The sequence below is a fragment of the Sardina pilchardus genome, chromosome 3 (genome assembly GCF_963854185.1).
Source record: "Sardina pilchardus chromosome 3, fSarPil1.1, whole genome shotgun sequence".
Taxonomy (NCBI): Eukaryota; Metazoa; Chordata; class Actinopteri; order Clupeiformes; family Clupeidae; genus Sardina; species Sardina pilchardus.
In genome coordinates, this window is record NC_084996.1 from 6,754,388 (window position 1) to 6,774,048 (window position 19,661).

Genomic DNA, 19,661 nt, shown 5'->3' on the forward strand with positions numbered 1-19,661 from the left:
ATATCAACATGAATTATTAGAGCAAGCAGATGATTCTAAACATTCATATAAGTCTCATGGCTGTTTTTCTCCCTTTCGAGCTATGAGAATTCTTTGCAATAATGACTGCACACTGCAGTTATATCCTGGTTGTCATCAAGTGAAAGATATGATGAATAACAATGTATGGAGAACTTGTTCATCTCACAACATGCTGTGTTGTGTTATTTCATGGTTACTACCACTTAGTGCCAAGCTTACCCCACAAAAATATGCTCAGTATTTCAATTAGGCTTTTATTAACATCAGTGTTTCTTAAGTTTTTACAGTGTCACTGAGATGAGTGTCTTGCTCTGTGATGATAAAGTGTTCTTGACTTGCAATGACAACTCATTCCATAACCACACACCACAGTGTAAACCATCACCAGTGCTGATGTTGTCATGAGCTCAACCTTAGCCAGAAATAACTTCAGAGATCAAAGCCACAAGCAGGCCTCTTTGTATCTGCTACGCACGTACACAAAGGCCAACTTATCTGCACTTTGTCTACTTGAAACTCACTCTCTCTCTTTCTTTCTCTCTCTCTCTCTCTTTCTCTCTCTCTTTCTGTCTTATTCATCCTTTCATCTTAAAGTCATTGTATCTGTACAAGTGGCTTGAGCCAGCTGGTAGTTTATGCACTATAGGATGAGCTATAATGGCACTCTAAATAAGTACAATTTCCAAGTAAGCTGGAAAAGTTATATAATGCTAAAGAAAACACAAGGAGGAACATCTCACTACCAAGTTGGATAATTGACAACTTGAATGTGTATTTACCATTGTCTGTGAGAGAGTTTGGTGGTCCATCCACAGATTGCAGGTTAAAACTCTACCACGCAAGCAACAAATCATGCAAAGCCATAAATTATTATGCTGTCCTCTCTAATCTCTAATCTGAGGCTAAACAGGAATGCCCTGTGGTCAGATCAATCAAAATTTGAAATTCTTTTTGAAAATCAGCTGCCTGGCTTCCGCCGTCTATAGACTTCCGCTCAATTTTGCTTCGCTTCAGTACCATGGACAGTAAAAGAAATGGACACGACGACCCCATAGACAAGGTTAGATTAGAGCTAGATTAGAATCACTCTTCCTGTGGTGTCTGATTGTACAACGTAGCCCCAAACTGGGCTTGATTATGTAGCTGGGAAGTGAGCAACCTGTCTGAAATGTATAACTCTTCTGGTAGCTGTGCTGAGAGAAATCTGAATCAAGCGTAGACCTGTAAATATAATAATATAGTTACGCCTCCTATACTTCATTATTAAGCTACATAAACTTTGCTTAAAATATCCTACTTGTTTGTGGATAAATGTTGCTTCATATGAATTCACTTGCCACATTAACACATTAACACATTAACACATTGCTCCCCCCCCGACCCCCCCCCCCCCCCCCCCCCGTGCGACAGAAATGTCATGATGTCAATATACAGTACCATGTATCCTGTATTCGTGAACACAAGGATAACAGCACAACAAATACTCAAATTCAGTTTATTTCCCACGTAAATTTCACATTCAAAACGAAAGGGAAATAAAAGTGTCAGCAACCACAACAAAAAACGGTTGCTGTGGACCAAAAAACCGCCTTAACATTCTCAGAGAATGCCTAGGCAGGCTCTGACACTCTGGTTTAAACTGGTCGACCTATTATCCATGTTGAACTTGCAAAATAATCAGTTGGAACCAACAAACTGGTGCACTTGGATCGTTGGTCTGATTGGTTGAAGGACTATCCAAGCTTCCAGAGTAATTTTAACGATGTCCATTGATCACGCCTCTTGTGCAGTAGAAATACAGCGTAGACTCCCAGACTAATGTTCAATCTCAAAAGATTGAGCTTGGTTTGGTGACAACCAGCCAGGCTACAACTCATGACTGTACATCAGTGCTTGTGGCATGGGCAGCTTGCACATCTAGTGAAGCATGATTATAAAATATTGCCTGGCTCTGGAGCAACATATGTTGCCATCCAAAGCATCTTTATTCAGGAAATGACTTGAATATTTCAGAAGGAGCATGGCTTTCAGAAGAACTGCACTCAGTCACATTTGTAAACATGAAACAAAATAACACCAAAGTCTGGAAAATGAACCTTGCAATACGGGCTTTAAGCAACTGAAATCAAGCAAGAGTTTGACACTTCTTTCACAATGTTCCAGCTATGTGTTCATCTCTGCACTGAGAGGTCTCATCAGGCAATCAACACATAAACAAAGTCTGTGCACCCAAGATACAATCAGGTGTTTCTCACACACACATTTATACCTTGCATTGTGTCATAATATCATTGCATCATTGTATCATTACACTTTCTCTGCACACACACATGACTTGGTCAGTACAATGAGTTAATTAAGAATAAATTAAGAACACTTCCATCGTCACGATTTGCCATCTACACACCACTCAAACAGAAGTATCAAATAGAGAAGGGCTTGAAGAACTAGGTCAGTTTCACAGAAGAATGATTTCACAAGGCAATAGAAGTATTCATTATAAGAAATGTTATGAACTAGGTTAAACTTTAACCATTCAAGTATCCATTCAGGAGTGTACGATCGATCTTACAGAAACACAAGAATCAAATCAAAGGTTCAATTCCATTTTGGTAATTTTCCCCTCACATAGGGGAGAGGAACGTCTTATTAAAGAAAGAACCAAAGGTTACATTTTACTTGAAGGTATCTATGTTAGAATGACATGACACTGTCATGAACGTGTCATAAACATAATAAACAAGTCATAAAGTCATTAAGCGTCTTTCAGTTTTTGTCATGACAAATTAGAGTTAGAATTAGGTTTAGGTTTTGGGTTAGGTTTAGAGTTAGTGTTAGGATTTATGTGTCATGACAGTGTCATGTCACTCTTATGTAGAAACCTTCAAGCAAAGTGTCACCAAACAAATATAGGCCTGCAATTATCTACTGCAAAAGAATGATCATGGTATTATCATTTCAATTCTCAACATGAAAATCACTTTTTTTCACAGTACAATGCAACTTTCAATCAGCAATCAAATGAATCAGATAATTAACTGAACAGCCAAAGATGATCCACTACGGTACGGTGTTATGTTGGGCTATATTTCCCACTTCCCATTAGCTGGTCTAATTATCACATCATCAGGGGTGCGTTTCCCGTACAGCTACAGAGGTTAGCTTTTTATTAACATGGTACAATGCATCCGTCAACTAGCCAACATCCTATTTCTGACTGTTTCCTGAAACCGTTGATTAACAAAGTACTTTGTAAGTTTGAACCAAGGTAGGTTCCAAACACCAGTGGTCTGAACTAACGTGGTTAGTTAGTGTTAATGACATGTAGTGGCACGTGGACTGGCACCCCTCTAAAAAACAGACATTTAATTATGGACTAACTTATCAACCAGAAATGTTAATGCATTGATGATAATTATTTTACACACCAATAAATGACATCACTGATGTCTTCGACATGAAGATCCCTGGAAATATGCTTGTATGTGCTTCTAACACAGGTCAAGAGGAGCAGTTTGGCCAAGTACACTATCTATAATTAGGACTCATGACAATATCACCAAAACCAGACCCTTTTTGACAGCCAAAGGCAGGCACAGGACTAGATGTTGGAAGTGTGTAACAACCCAGGCCCCTCACACTCACACTCGCACTTGCACACCTACACACACACATTCGCCCTTTTGACACATACAGTATAACCCTGATGTAGTAGTTGAAGCTCTGGGTCTCTTGAATGGCTTTGCAGAGCTGCAGACACTTTCTCCCCCTTAGTGCCTCTGACCTTTGAGATACTGTGTCACAACAAAGACACATACCCCCCCCCCCCACCCCCGCAACACACACACACACACACACACACACACACCACACACCTTCAAAATTATGCATGCAAGCACCCACGCTGAAGCACATAGCAACCGTCATTACAAAAGCACTCAAAGAGGCGGTTGATGGTGGCCACATGAAGCCTATACTTTAATATTACGGCTAGAGGATATCCCTATTTATTGTCAACAGTCTGTCTTTGTACGCAAATCTCTCCATGAATGATGATCAATCATATATTCGTACATGATATAAACTGAACAGTATATGGCCACCTCTGTTTTTCAACAGCTTTGAAGTTTGATAGAGACCTCCAAGTTTGAACAGTCACTGATGATTTTTGTACCAGACTTGAAGCAGTGTGAGTAAGCTTATTCTTAGTCGGACAGTCCATTCAACTAAGGTGACATTGGTTAATCTGGAGAATTATGTTCTTTTGGATCATGATGACGTTCTTCACCATCTTTGACGCATGGCTAGGACCAGGCTTAAGGTTTCTGTTGTGAACCAGTCAAACTTTTGACTGTCTGGAAGGTGCTGATGCTGTAACGGAAACATCATCAAAGCATCTTCTTATGTGTGCGTGGGTGATTTCTTTGTACCCTCATCCTGGGTGAAGAAATGACTTTCATCACTGAATGGCTTTGCTCCAATTCTTGCGGTTGTGTCAGTTGGCTTTGTTGGGATTTGCTTTTTCATGCTTGTCTACCTGTTTCTGCAAGTGTCAGATAAACAAATATCTACTCCTGTGCCATTTAAATTCCAAATAAGAGAGTCACTTGTTTTTGCTTATTTGCTTTTCTGGAGTAAATCAGGAAGGGTGCCTTTCTGATCTCCTTTGTTTGTGTAGAAAAATGGATTTTGTTTCCTTCAGATTGGCCACATGGCTGACCGTTGTAAAGTCAGACAGCACTGGCTGATGCAATACTTGTTGAAATTGCACCTGATATAAACTAGGCATGAGACCAGACCACTCAGAATTATTTGAAATAAATTGATTAATCACTTTCCTCTCCAGGAAAGAATGGGAAATGTTTTCTGTCAAGGGGGCTTTCATGTTATGGAAATTATTTTTAATTAGAGAAATTTGGTTTTGTTTCAATTAATTTGTACGAGGGTGTAAATAGAGAAACATAATCTGAACCATTTCTTAAGTCTGCAACTTATACTCATTTACCTCTACTCTTACCAAGCACAGTCACCTTTTGTCAAGAGATAGCCTCTAGCTGCGCTGTTTCACAGGAAAACAACAATCATCACATCTGTCTAAAAGCATTTTTTTGCGTTCTATGTCTAAATAGATCTGATCTGTCAGGCAGCAAACCACTAATACATAGTATTTGCCACATTTGCAGCACTGACAGTGATGGTTTTGCATGTCAATTTCTTTGCCATTGTTGTCGCCAACCACATCTGATGATTTCAACCAATATTGCACTCATTGTGAAAGCAGTATTTCTGGAGCCACTGGGTACAGTGGGCGGGCCTCATGTGATAGAATAAGCTGATGTTTCGGGCTTGACTGAAACAGGATGTGGTCTTCATCGTATCTCTTTTTTTAATCATGCTGCTAGTTGTCTCAGGTCTGCTGTTACACAGCGGGGGGCGTCTAATGGCTCTTCGCTCTCAGCTGATGTGTGTGTTTGTGTGTGTGTGTGTGTGTGTGTGTGTGTGTGTGTGTGTGTGTTTGTGTTTGTGTGTGTGTGTGTGTGTATATATATATATATACGTCTGTGTGTGTGTGTGTGTTTTTTTTGTGAGAGGCGACCTTTTTGTTTGTTTGTTTCATGCGTCTTTCTTCTTCCTGTCTGCAACTGTCCTCCCCCTATGAGAGCATGTGGTGTGATCAAGTCACAGAGATGTCACCACAGTACTGGTCAAAGAAGCACACACACTCCGGAGACCGAAGGGCTTATGCAGACCTGAACTAATGGGGGCAGACTGACAGGCATCTGTGTTGCCACAGAGTAGAAGTCACTCACAACCTGTGTGTGTGTGTGTGTGTGTGTGTGTGTGTGTGTGTGTGTGTGTGTGTCTCTGTCTGTGTGATGCTCAAACAGGAGACTAAAATAGAAAAGGAAGAGCATCACTGTAGAGAGAGAAAGAGAGATAGATAGAGAGAGAGAGACAGAGCGAGAGAGAGAGAGGGAGGGAGAGTGTCAGATAGAAAGGGGGCAGTGAGACAGAGAGAGGGAGAAAGAGAAAGATAGAGTGAGTGAAAGAGAGAACGAAGAAAGAGAGAGAGGGAGAGAGACGAACAGCGACCACCTGAACGCCTTGGACGGTTGCGATGGGCAGTGCTTGATCTAACCTGCGCATGAAGGGTGAGTGTCTATACCCTGTACATCATAGCTGACTCAGGTCAGCCACAAGACATCTCAGACATCTTTAACAAGAGTAGACATGGCTTCAGATGGTGATGCTCTAAGACACGTCTGACTAATTGGAAAAAACCGACTGGAAACACAGGCTTCTCATTTAGGCAGTTTGCGTCAAATGTGTTGTGTTTTGCGTTCAATCGTCAGTGACATACGGCATTAGTCTCTTGGCATAAAGAAGATGAGCGCTTGCTGTCACTCAGTGTCTCTGTGTCTGTGAGTGTATGTGTGTATATTGTCTTTGTGTCAATTGATCTGTCGTCAAGGTTGCACCATCATGCTACAGATGTGTGTAAGAAGTTCGGTGAAATGATAGCTCAGATGTCTCTCCTTGTTGCCCCCTCTACCCCACCAACACCACCACCCTTTTCGAAACTCTTCAGAGTTTCACCCACCCACACATGACCAGCCACTGTATGTGTGTAAGCCAGCAGTCATTGCTAAATGAGTGCCGTCAATCCACAGTGAAACCGGTCTCACATGTTATAATGAACACCATGTACAATGTGAGGGAGAGTTCACAGCTGTTTGGTCTTTATGCTGACTAGGCACGCTGTCTGTAGGCCAGAGGGTATACTGTAGACGCCTTAAATGCAAAGATTATGTCTGTATGTGTATGTATGTATTGTGGTCTCCTGATGTGACATATAGACGTGTAGATGTAGTCAATTGTTAGAAATGTGGTTACTTATCGTTTTTCCACATCCACCCTCCCTTTGGCCTAATTTTGTGTTCATTTAGAATTTAGATTTAGAAGATTTGTAAGGAAAATGAATTGTCACCCAGTTATACCAAAGAGCTTTGATTACTGCTCCGCTTCAACAGTCTCTGATTGCTCTACGTCATTTACCACTTCACCGTCGTAAAGCCCATGACTTGAACTCAGCACTTCGCTGTACACCTGATAGGCTGGAGGGGCGTTCGTACTGTATGTCAGTTTTACAGGGCCCAGCTGACTCCACAATAGCGCTTCAGTTTAGTGCACCTTCACGTCACACATGCACTCTGCTCGGACAGACAGCCCCAGGGTCTGTGCATTGGAAGGGAAAGTGTTAGTTAGCTGCTTCCCAATACAGGGCCCCTCATGTGTCTGTTGCTGCAGGTTGTAGTCTTTTCCTGTGCATGAGAGCGAGTCGCCCCACTAAACCACAGGTAAGCCAGCGGTGTTTGAGGTCATCATCAGTCTCTTTTTATCTCCATGACGACCGGGGCTGACCCTGCGCAGGCCAGAGGGGAGTGAGGTGTGACTTCTGACGGGAACAATGAGTTGTTGCTTCACATTTCGCGCAACATAACGCATTCAGGCAGCTCGTGCGCATGATTGGATAGAGAAACAAAGCGATTCCTTCGACACCGTTACTGTGACATACAGGTAGAATATTTAAATGAATGTAGAATGTATTGAGCAATGTCTTGAGTGTATGTTGATGTTTAGCATGTGTTGTCTTTTACATCCCCGGTTTATCTTTCATGTGAAACTCTAACTCTGCATTTACTTTAAATTGATATCTGTTAGGGTACCCCGTCATTTCCCAACTATTAGTCGCGGCTTATACGTTAATTTTGTTAAATTACTTTGAGGTTAATACACAGGAGCAGTTAATAAGGTGTTAATATGGTTTTGTTTATCTTAACTTGTATAAAACACTTGCGGCTTATACACAATGCGGCTAATGCAGGGGAAATTACTGCGTGTAGGCCAGACCTTGTTCTTTGCCGAGATAATCGGGGTGTATTTTACGGTTTGCGGTACAGTGTGCGCTGCTTGTGACTCATGAGAATGTATAGCTGAATGATCTCCAACTTCAGTATCCTGACGCACCGGTCAGTACGCCTGGAGACGTAAACCAGCGTCACTTGGAGACTGTATTATGAGCTGGGTTTGTGCATGCAGAGACACAGGACATAAACAAACACTTTCTGATCAGAAGGCAGGCTGCGGAAATGCATGTCTTTCTCCACAGCCTTAACTGGTGTTATAGCGATGTTAATCTGATTTCGGTTGATATCAGGAGAATGTTACATGTTCTCTAACCAGAGCAGATCAGGCCTATAAAATCAAGCCGGACTCTACCCGATCCCGTACGCGTTCTGTCCAAGCTCTCATTCTAACCAAAGCAGCAACGGTGATAGTGCTATCCAGAGCGGATCATATTAGCAAGGCTTTAAAAAGGAAGAAGCAGTTGTGTCATGGTGTGAAATGTTTTGGCGGTGGGTGTACGTTCACACTGACTGCATTGGATTCTTCAATGAATCATGCCATTATTTATGCCTGCGTACAAGTTTCAGTCCTGCAAATTACAGCAAAACCGCATAAATCTGATTACGGCAATAGGGAGTGTTTCCTAGTTACTGTTGCGACAGCAAATCTCCAAATCTCTTTGCTGATTAAAGGGGGTCTGTGAGAGTGCTTAAAACCAGATTATTCTCTCTGTTTCTCACAGTAAACATCCAGAACGCATCTTGATGGGAGGCACCTGGCAGTCCCCCCTCTCTCCTCCTCCTCCTCATCCTCCTCTTCCTCTCCTCTTCCTCCTCCTGCTGCTTCTTCTCTTGGCAAGGATGACTCAGCAGTCACAACATCAACAGGAGGGTGAGTGAAGTGAAGTAACCCAGAGCAATAACAACAAAGTAGCAAAAACACTGAAATAAAAAAACTGAAAGTCTATCAGGCAGATCTAGCAAAACCAATAACATAACGTTACTTTTGTTGCTTTGACCTGATAACGTATACGCAATCAATAAGTTCGTAATCGTATAATTGCATTCTCACAAAACAACATGTTTTCACAAGTGCCTGAAGTTTCAGCACAGTAGACCTACTATACGTCCAGTCTAATATTATGCTTAGTCATGCTTAGTTTCTGGCCTTTTGAATCTTGACAAGGGTGTAGCCCATTAAATTGAAAATGAGCCTTACCATTGTTTTCTCTCTCTCTCTCTCATATTGCGCAGATCTCTCTTGTCTGAACGACTTCTTGGGAAATATCAGCTGTGTGTGGAACTGTTCAAACAAATCAGAGATAGCCAAAGATCAGTGCTTCCTCTGGGCCAAATTTGTAACCAGAAGATTAAACGAGTAAGACTGACTTTCAATTCAGATTCCAAATATGCAATCAAACTAAAGCAATTGTATACCCAAACACTGTACTTTTGATCCCAAAACAATGATAGCACTGCCTGATTTAATTAGTGATGTCAACAGAGCCATAGTGCAATGTGTAGCCAAATATAGAAATGTGTGTCGAAATGTGAGATGAAAAGGATATCTGAGACAATATTATTGACATTTTCAGACTGGTTTCTTGATCAAAGATACACTCTTTTCTGATTATTCTGTCCCAATGGACATATTTGGTCGCTAGTCTTTATCAATATTCTGTCAAGACAATAGGTGCCTCTCATGCAGCGTTTATACGTCCTCCCTCGCTCCTCGATGCCTCGATCCTCACTGATCTACATAAAGAATGATGGGGGGAAACAATGGGATAGTCTATCCAGTGTTAGTTATAGATCAGTGGGAACGCCCCTCGAGGATCGAGCATCGAGGATCGAGGAGGCATGTTGAGAGGCACCCTATGAGTAGTAAACATAACAATGTTGATGCATCTACAACAATGAGTGGCTCCGCTTCTTGGCCTCTGTCAAACATGCTCATATATGGCGACACAACGGATGCTATTTCTTACCTCACCACCACAATAAGGTGTGAAAATTCAAGACACTTGAGTGACTTCAGGGTTGTCTCAAATGTTACTTCATTATTTTATTTATTTATTTATTCATTTATTTCAGAAATGCCTTGTGTGAATTGATGTCTCTGGGTCAAGATCATTGCTACAAAGGATGCCATCTTCAATTCGACAACAAGGCAAGCAAGTCTTCTATTCACACTTTCTGTAGTGTCTTCCAATAAAACTAGCTTTAGTAAAATACTTGAATTCTTGTTTCACTTGATTCACTTTAGTACAATTCTTGATTCACTGTGCAAAAATGATCATTTGTTTGAATAATTATTTTAATTGTTCTTTCTTGTGCATAATTCTGGAACAGAGGTACAGTGTTACACACAAAGCATCCCTTGACGTTAAGTGTAAAGGCGAAGTTGTGGAATCTTCCTTGTACCTTTTTTTTAAGCACAGTAAGTACCCCCCCCCCCCCCCTTCTCTCTCTCTCTGTCACTCTCTCACACACAGACACACACACACACGCACCTTTCAATAATAACAAAAAAATCATCTTACCTTTGTTGTCTTGCAGTCAAGCTGCAGCCTCCTGACATGCCGAGTGTTGCCCAGGGGAACTTATCATGGACAGCTGGTGCCGAAAGACCCATGTTAATATACAAATACATCTATGAGCGACAGTTCAAGAGGGAAGACGAGCCATGGGAGGTGGGTGTGTAAATGTGTTTGTGTGCATGTAACTGTAGTCAGCAAGAACTACTACACCACGGTGTCCCCGTTTTTTGAAGATAAAACTTCAAAAAAAGTTCACAAAAAAAAAAGTCAGATTGATAGTCAAACTGAAAATGTCCCGTTTTTTACACATTTTTGGGATTACGTCCCCATTTTTAGTCTCGGACATCTGGTCACCTTATACTACACACAGTGATTAAATGTCTCTCCAGTTCAAAATTTTAACAAGACACTAGCAAGCATGTGTTTTAGCCTCCTTGCTAGCATACCTGCCTCCCAATTCGAGGTGCAACAGGTTCATGGGTTTGAGTCCAGGTGCAGGGCTTAACTGCACAGTCAGCACCAACACAGGTTACATTGGTCTTGTGACCCAGATGGAAGTGAGGTTTGGAGGCTTGAGTGTAACAGTCCCTAGCGGATAGTGTTGTGCAATGAGTGAACCTCTCTTATGACACCTTATAATAACACAGTGGAGCTGATATCTACATATCATGTGTGTATCACCTTCGGCATACATATTCAGCACAATTTAGTGCTGAGAAGGTACCCATTTAGCCAAAAAACGACTAAAAGCGCCATGATCCTACCCAATGATCAACCTTACTCAGTGCAATATCAAGAATTGTGGACGTGCAAGTCAATTTAACATTAGAATAATGTTATATAAGGTATAAGAATAAGTTATTTTAAGGTGAAAGTACTGCTTCGGATTGCTTGAAAGGCTTGTGTCAGTGACGGACAATTAAAGCAGCCATTGGATTTAGCCTCCTTGGCTTGGCTTGGCCTGGCTTGGCTGGAGAACGCAGAATGCATGTGTATGTTGCTCTCTATTTCTATCTTCTATCTCTATCTCTATCATCTTCATTGTCTTCATCATCGTCATCATCTCTCCCCTGTTGTGTTGCTAAGCTCTTTCTCTCCCTTCTCTTTTTCCTCCTCTTGACTCCTCCTCCTCCTCCTCCTCCTCTTCGTCCCTCCTGTCTCCCAGGCTGCCCGGGTCCGGAACCACACGCAGCCAGAGGAGAAGCTGGGGCCCTTGCTGCTCCTGGGGGTGAGCTACCAGGCCAGGGTGAGGGTGAGGCCCATGGCGACTGCCGAAAAGAACTCCTACCAGAGCACATGGAGTGACTGGGGTCCGGTACTCACCTGGACATCTGACGTGGGAGATCCGCCACCAGCCCCACCTCTCCAACGTATAACAGCCACTACTGCACATTTTTACCAGCACTTAATTTATTACTACTGTAATTTCCTGTGTATTAGCCGTATTGTGTATGAGCCACAGGACAGTGTTTTATGCAAGCTAAAAGAAACAAAACCATATTAGTGCCATATTAACTGTGTATTAACCTCATAGTTGAAGAAATTTGGCAAAATCAAGGTATAAGCCATGGCTCATAGTTGGGAAATTACAGTACTGCTACAATTTATATTGTTATTATTATTATTATTATTATTATTATTATTATTATTATTATTAATGATAATTATTGCTATTAATATTATTTATTTGGTATTAGTGTGTATAACAAGGTGTGCAGGTGCTTGACAGATGCTAATAGTAAAACTTTGTGACACTATTTGGTGTGTTTATGTGTGTGTGTGTGTGTGCCCATCTCAGATCTGCCTATCCCGGTCAAGAAAATTAGCCTACTGTGTGGGGGACTCTGTTTGGTTGTAGCGATGACACTGTGTTGCAGCAAAAAAGTCCGCACGTTGAGCCGGTGAGTCTCTCTCCCTATTATTACCCCCTCCCCCGCTCTTGCCCCAGGACCCTAATCACCAACTCAATTAAATTCAATTTAATTCACTTTATTCATCCCCAGGGGGCAATTAAATAGCACAGAGATCAGTATGTTCCACATACAGTGCTTCATCAATAAATAAATAAGTAAATAACTAGTATAGGGGAGGGGGAGGAGAGATGAGTGCATCAGAACCAAATCCATCAAGCGTATTAAAGCTGACCTTGAGCTGAAGACAGTGCCTTGAATAAAAGGCCATGTCTCCCTGATCTCATTCCCACAGCTGCAACAGGTTCAAGATGAAGAGCCAGCACGTCCCAGACCCGTCCAGATACTTCCAGCCACTCCACGCCGTTCACGGAGGGGACTTCCAGGTAGGCCGGCCGACGCCATCTTCAGCAAGTCGCTTGGCTCTCAGAAGCACCTGGGGCTCTAATTTGTATCAGAGTCACACCTGCACAATGCAATGTGTTAATATCAGTCCAAGAGTAACTAATGGTGTGTGTCATTTCAGTGTGTGTGTGTGTGTGTCTGTGTGTGTGTGTATGTGTGTGTGTGTGTGTGCATGCGTGCGTGCGTACGTGTGTGTGCGTGTGTGTGCGTGTGTGTGCGTGCCTGCATGTGTATTTTGTATTTTACCACAGATAGTACTCTGCTCTTGCTAGGAAATGAAAGCTATGTGGTTTGTCTGTACCGTCCAACTTTACCCGTTTACTGATGCCAACACGCGTGCACACACACACACACACACACACACACACACACACACGCATACACCCGTGACAAGCACCCACAAAAACAAATATACCATTCCAAGAAACTCTTGCGGTTGAGGCTTAGGTGGGTCAGGTGCTTGGCGAGACACACTTACACCTCACACCTCGTTCTCGAGTCCATTTTCGAAACCTCTCATCTTTTTTTCTTCTCCCTCTTTTTCTCTCCTCTCCCTCATCTGTTCATCACTGAAAACCGCCCCCATCCTGCTCTCTCTTTCTTTCTCACTCTCTCTGTCTCTCCATATGATTGTGTCTTATTTCCCCCCTTTCTTCACATATTATCGCGTAGTTGTTTTTTTTTTCATTCAAATTTCTTTTATCATCCTGTATTCCGCAGAGGTGGCTGAGCCCCATGTTTGGCCCCGAGTCTTTTGCTGCCACCCAGCCCGCAGACAGCATCTCCCCTGTGGAGGTGGCACCGATGCTGTACACCGAGCCCTACCTGGCCCCGGGCACCTTTATGCCCATGCAGGGCAAGAGTGGCGAGGCCTGGACAGGCAGTGGTCAGTCCTCTTGCTACTCCAACATGGGTTACTTCTACACCGAGTCCCGGCCCGGCCATAGGCAGATCGAGTCCTGCCCGATCTACTTCACGTACCCGCCCGAGGCTGGCGGGAACGCGCCCAAAGCTGACACGTCCGGGACCTCCGGGACCTCCGGGACATCCGGGACCTCGTACGAGCGACTGCAGCAGATTCCGCAGTTCCGTTTCGCGGGAGCTCCAGACCTCCACAATCCCCAGGGGGAACCGCTGAGTCCAGATTCGGGATTTGGGGTGGAGGTGAGTGAGGGAGGGGGGATGAAGGAGGAGGAGGAGGAGGAGGAAGAGGAGGAGGAGGAGGAGTTGAAGAGGCAGAAAGAGGAGCACAGCTTCGCTGTGCGTCTCCAAAGCTTAGGAATTCCCATTCCCATTGAGGCCTCTTTAAGCTTCCCTATAAGACCCCCTGAGCTGATGTCAACCATCATGGAGTGTGAAGATACTGCTCCTGTAACAACGTGCATTTACACCCCTTCACCACTAGAGGCCAGCCTGGCCAGATCAGCCTCTATGATAATCCAGCCTTGTGGCAGTGGGTATCTGACAGTAAAAGAAATGCAAAATACCTGTAGCAACAAGTCCATCTAGGAGCATTACATCACAGGCTTTGAGCCAGCAATGCCATTACATGCGTCGGAACATTGTCTTTAGCTACTTAGTGCTAAGGAATGCTTCCTTGGAGTAATTGATTTGCATTAACATATTAGACCTCTGAGGTCCGTATAAGGAGATCCGGTATCTTATGATTTTTCCTATGGGATAATAGCGTGGGGATTTTTAATTATTAACGCTGTTAAACTGTTGTTAACGCTGTTAAACGAAGAAGTCTGAAATACTGAAGTTTTGCTCTACACACTTTTTTCCGTTTGTCTTGAAGTGGATGCTAACTTGCTGTGCAACTTGCCATAGGCAATTAGCTTCAATTAACACCCGGATCTCCTTATAGGCAAGGATGAGCTTTGGGTACATTTATGTAAGGGAACTTCAGAGGTCTTAGCTTTGTGTACAGTATGTCTTACGAAACACTTACTGTACATGTATCACTTTTGCCGCTATGTACGTACTGGTCTCCTCATTACATGGCACGTCACAATAGAAAGTTATCATCCATGCATTGACAACATACAGTATACTAAATGTTATCTGTAACATTTGCAGTGTTGGGAAGTAACAGAATACACGTAGCCTATTCCGGATTCCGGATTTAAATGCAGTTACAATTTAAATGGGTGTTACTCTGAAAAGTTACATCGATACATTTAAAAGATTATATTTTAAGTCATAACATGTAGGCCAAGGCTTTTCAAACTCAAAGGGAAAATATTTGTTTAACCACACCATGTAGCCATGTTTATGTCTCAAATTGGCTCCTTTGTCTTTCCCTTTCTGTTTATAGCCTATTGATAGCCTACATGAAAAACCTCTCAGGAAATTAAGAATGTAAAATTAGTTTTGTTTTGTCAGCATAGGCTATTATAGATTTGTTTTTGCGAAAAGGCATAACGCCCCTTGTGCTGTTGAAATTAATTTGAACATGTTTGTTTACTTTGTTTGAGATTTGGTAGCCTTTTAGTCAATGTGCAGACAAGCACCTCTGTCGTAGGTTCTTTGACACAAGAATGTTCACAGTGTTAAATATCCTCATTGTAAATCAGATTGTGAGTTGTTGTTGACATTATGGGCCAACTTCACGTAACCTCACATGACTGTTTCATCCACCACTGCTAACACGATATGATGCACTCTTGACGTAATATATTAAGTATTCAAAATACATTACTCGCTTTAAGTAATCTATTGGAAAACAGTGCAAAATACATTTTAGGGCATGTATTCTGTAGTGCAGTGGTTCTCAAACTTTTTTACAATGAGTACCACCTCAGAGAACAATTGACTCTACAAGTGCCACCATCATGACCAGCATTAGAATATACGGTAGCGTAGGAGTACCACAACAGAGAGTCCGCGCACCACCAGTGGTATCCGTACCACAGTTTGAGAACCACTGCTGTAGTGGAATGCATTTGAAAAGTAACCTTCCCGACACTGAACATTTGCGCACATACAGTATCACCAGCAGAATTGTTCAGTTTAGCACACTCTACAAAGGCCTGTTTACATTTCCAGTCAAACATGGCTTACCTCACTAGATATTTACAATATTTACTATAGGCGATGTCAGTTCTCTTACTATCGCTTTTCGCCTTGACTTTTCCCTATAGCTTGTTCACTGACAGGCTGTCACTGTGACAGCCACATGGCCAAGTCATGGCTCTGTTATGTGGCGCTGTTGCACCTAGAGTGAGTTCTATGATTGAGTGACAACTGGTTTTCCAGCCTCTCTTGAGATTTATGGGTGTTTAGATACTAGCTGCAGTTTGCATGCACATGGTATTGAATTAGCACAATGATTATGCTACTAATTAAATAAACTTAAGCCTTAACCTGCTTGTGCCTTCAGCCTTTAAGTATATTGCCTGTTGTGTAGGTCAGTGGTTCCTTACTGGTCTGGCTTTGGGACCCACAATATCCCATGTTCATTAAGTCACAACCCATATATTAGTTTTTAGCAATCAAAGCAATGGATACTGACTACTCTAGTACCATGGGGGTCCCATAGCACAGCTGAGATGGCTACTTCTGTATGTGTGTGTGTGTGTGTGTGTGTGTGTGTGTGCGTATGTGCTCAAAATCCAGGGCTGTGAGGCTCTCACAGCACAAAAAAGGAAGCAACTTTTTTTTTGATGACTTTTTGGGAAATACCAGGGGGTAAATTCACCTGAGAGTCACTCTCTCCGGCAGAATCGAGTTCCTTATGTAGGGATTGGGAGTTTATAGTCATGTCAACGCACTTGAGAGGTTCTCTCTATTCAGAATTGAGCTCCCTTTCTCCTACTTGTGCTTAATGTGGTCGGTTCATAGAGAAAGTTCAGAGCTACATTGCAGAAGTTGGTCTGCCACGATGGTTAAAGAGGGGTTTAAAGTTCCTTTTACGGAGGTTTGTCTGCCAACAGAGGGAAGTTAAAGGTCCTTCTTACAGATATGTTAGGCAAATATTAAGCTCTATTAACGAATTAGGTACAGTTTACTAATACATTTGTATATATATATACAATGTTCCCTATCCTCACTTGTGTGTTTTACAGAAAATGAAGGGGGAAATGTATGCATATTGATAGAAATGGAATGTTGCTCTCCATATAAATTCTGTTTGATTGGAGAACAATATATGGAGACATTTCTAGCTATCACAGCCACCACTCACAACTGTGAGAGGATCACTTTCAAAACATGAGCATACCCAGCAACAAAGAAAAATATAGCCGCAAGCGGCGATGGCGGGCCCGAGCACCTGCGGTGCGGAGACCTGTGAAATTTCGGAATCTAACAAAGCAACATGTGCGTGGTGGTGGGCATGTGCATGAGCAACACACATGCCCACCAAATTTGGTCAATTTTCCTGAATGTATGTGTCAACCACAACAGACAACACGCTAGGTGGCGTTATAGAGTCCCTGAACCACACCCTAGGCCAGAGCTCTATCTGTGACTATCGATAGCAATAACGCACAAGCCCACCAAATTTGGTTCATTTTCGTGAATGAGTGTGTCAAACACAACAGACAATGCGCTAGGTGGCGCTATACAGTCTCTAAGACACACTTGGCCAAAGTGCTGTCTCTGAATAGCTATAGCAATAACACACATGCCCACCAAATTTGGTTCATTTTCCTGAATGTATGCGTCAACAACAACACACAATCTGCTAGGTGGCGCTATAGTCCCTAAGCCACACTCTAGGCCAGAGCTCTGTTTCTGACTAGCAACAGTAATAACAAACAAGCTCACCAAATTTGATTCATTTTCGTGAATGTATGTCAACCACAACAGGTAACACACTAGGTGGCGCTATAGAGTCCCTAAGCCACACCCTCGGCCAGAGCTCTGTCTCTGAATAGCTATAACAAAACACATGCCCACCAAATTTGATTCATTTTTGTGAATGTTTGTGTCAACCACAACAGACAATGTGCTAGGTGGCGCTATAGAGTCCTTAAGCCACACCCTAGTCCAGAGCTCTGTCTCTAACTAGCAAAAACAATAACACACGAGCCCACCAAATTTGGTTAATTTTCGTGAATGTTTGTGTCAACCACAACAGACAATGCGCTAGGTGGCGCTATAGAGTCCTTAAGCCACACCCTAGGCCAAAGCTCTGTCTCTGACTACCGATAGCAATAACACACAAGTCCACCAAATTTGGTTCATTTTCGTGAATGTATGTGTCAACCACAACAGACAACGCACTAGGTGGCGCTATATAGTCCCTATGCCACACCCTAGGCCAAAGCTCTGTCTCTGACTAGCCATAGCAATAAGACACAAGTCCACCAAATTTGGTTCATTTTTGTGAATGTTTGTGTCAACCACAACAGATAACATGCTGCTAGGTGGCGCTATAGAGTCCCGAAGCCACACCTTAGGCCAGAGCTCTGTCTCTGACTAGCAATAGCAATAACACACAAGCACACCAAATTTGGTTCATTTTCATCAATGTATGTGTCAACCACAACAGACTATGTGCTAGGTGGCGCTATAGAGTTCCTTAGCCACACCCTAGGCCAAAGCTCTGTCTCTGACTAGTAGTAGCAATAACACACAAGTCCACCAAATTTGGTTCATTTTCGTGAATGTTTGTGTCAACCACAACAGATAACATGCTGCTAGGTGGCGCTATAGAGTCCCAAAGCCACACCTTAGGCCAGAGCTCTGTCTCTGACTAGCAGAAGCAATTCCACATGTAGCTGCCAAATTACATCCAATTCCTAACCTTTTTTCTGCCTATAACACCAACTTCCTGTTTCTTAATAAAACGCCATAATTCAAACCTTCGCCATTTCAATATACTTCAAAAATTCAAAAATCTGGTCGCAATTCCTATCGGGCAACCCCTCAAGATCATTTTAGTGCTGATATGACATGATTTCGATAAACCGTCTAGGAGAAGTATTTCAAAATACGTGATGTGCAAAAATCATAATCATAATCATAACTCAAATTCCTCTAAGATTCACTATATAGTTTAAATGTAAAACTTGTTCAGAATGATACAACACACATGTCCACCAAATTTGGTTCATTTCCGTGAATGTATGTGTCAACCACAGTAGACGGCGCGCTAGGTGGCGCTATAGAGTCCCTGAGCCACACCCTAGGCCACAGCTCTGTGTCTGAGTATCAAATGCAATTCTACATATGCCAGCTAAATTGCAAGAGTTTTAGAGCATGCCAAGTTGGTGAAAAATGTTACTGGTAAGATAATTATACTATAATAATAATAATAAGAATAATCTGAGCAAAAACAATAGGGCCTTGCACCTCCGGTGCAGCCACTTTCAGTGGCCGCACCTCGGTGCTCGGGCCCTAACTATCAAATAAATACATGAATAAATAAAAACCCCTGAATAATACAGGGTTTGATGTTTGCTTTTAAGGGTTTTGTATTTTGCATCAAAAAACACACAGTAACATCAATATGATGTTTTGATTGTGTTGTATTGTGTTTTTTCCTTGTAAATATTGACTTTGATTTGTAATGTAATGTCATAGCATTATACCATGAGCTGACTTGTACACAAACATGATATTAATAAAGGCTACTGAACTGTTTAACTTGAAATAGTTAGAAATACCTTCGCTGCTGAATTTAAGCAATTTAAGCATTGCAGTCACTGCACAGGCTCTAAATGAGCTCTGCTCAAAGACTGATAACACTGCGCTGTAATCCAATGCTACAGAAGACAAGCGTTTGAGGGAGGAATACTGTATGTTTGTGTACAGTATGTTACGAGAAACAAGAAATGTGGTAGAACGTATTGCTCAAGGGAAAAATGATCTCTGACTTCCTTTGTTATCTTGATGATATTTACCCTGTTGTCCATATTGAAAGTCTGTAT

The 19,661-nt window shown here is 42.3% G+C and overlaps 1 protein-coding gene across 1 annotated transcript; it reads left to right on the plus strand.

Moving 5' to 3' along the window:
* Nucleotides 1-7,525: 7,525 nt before the first annotated feature.
* On the plus strand, nt 7,526-17,687 carry il2rb (interleukin 2 receptor, beta). Its single transcript, XM_062531583.1, has 10 exons — nt 7,526-7,599; nt 8,672-8,820; nt 9,183-9,306; nt 10,023-10,098; nt 10,281-10,368; nt 10,488-10,621; nt 11,634-11,838; nt 12,267-12,369; nt 12,674-12,764; nt 13,504-17,687. The coding sequence occupies exons 2-10, from the start codon at nt 8,694-8,696 to the stop codon at nt 14,290-14,292; spliced, it is 1,737 nt and encodes a 578-aa protein (XP_062387567.1). The 5' UTR covers nt 7,526-7,599; nt 8,672-8,693; the 3' UTR covers nt 14,293-17,687.
* Nucleotides 17,688-19,661: the final 1,974 nt, after the last annotated feature.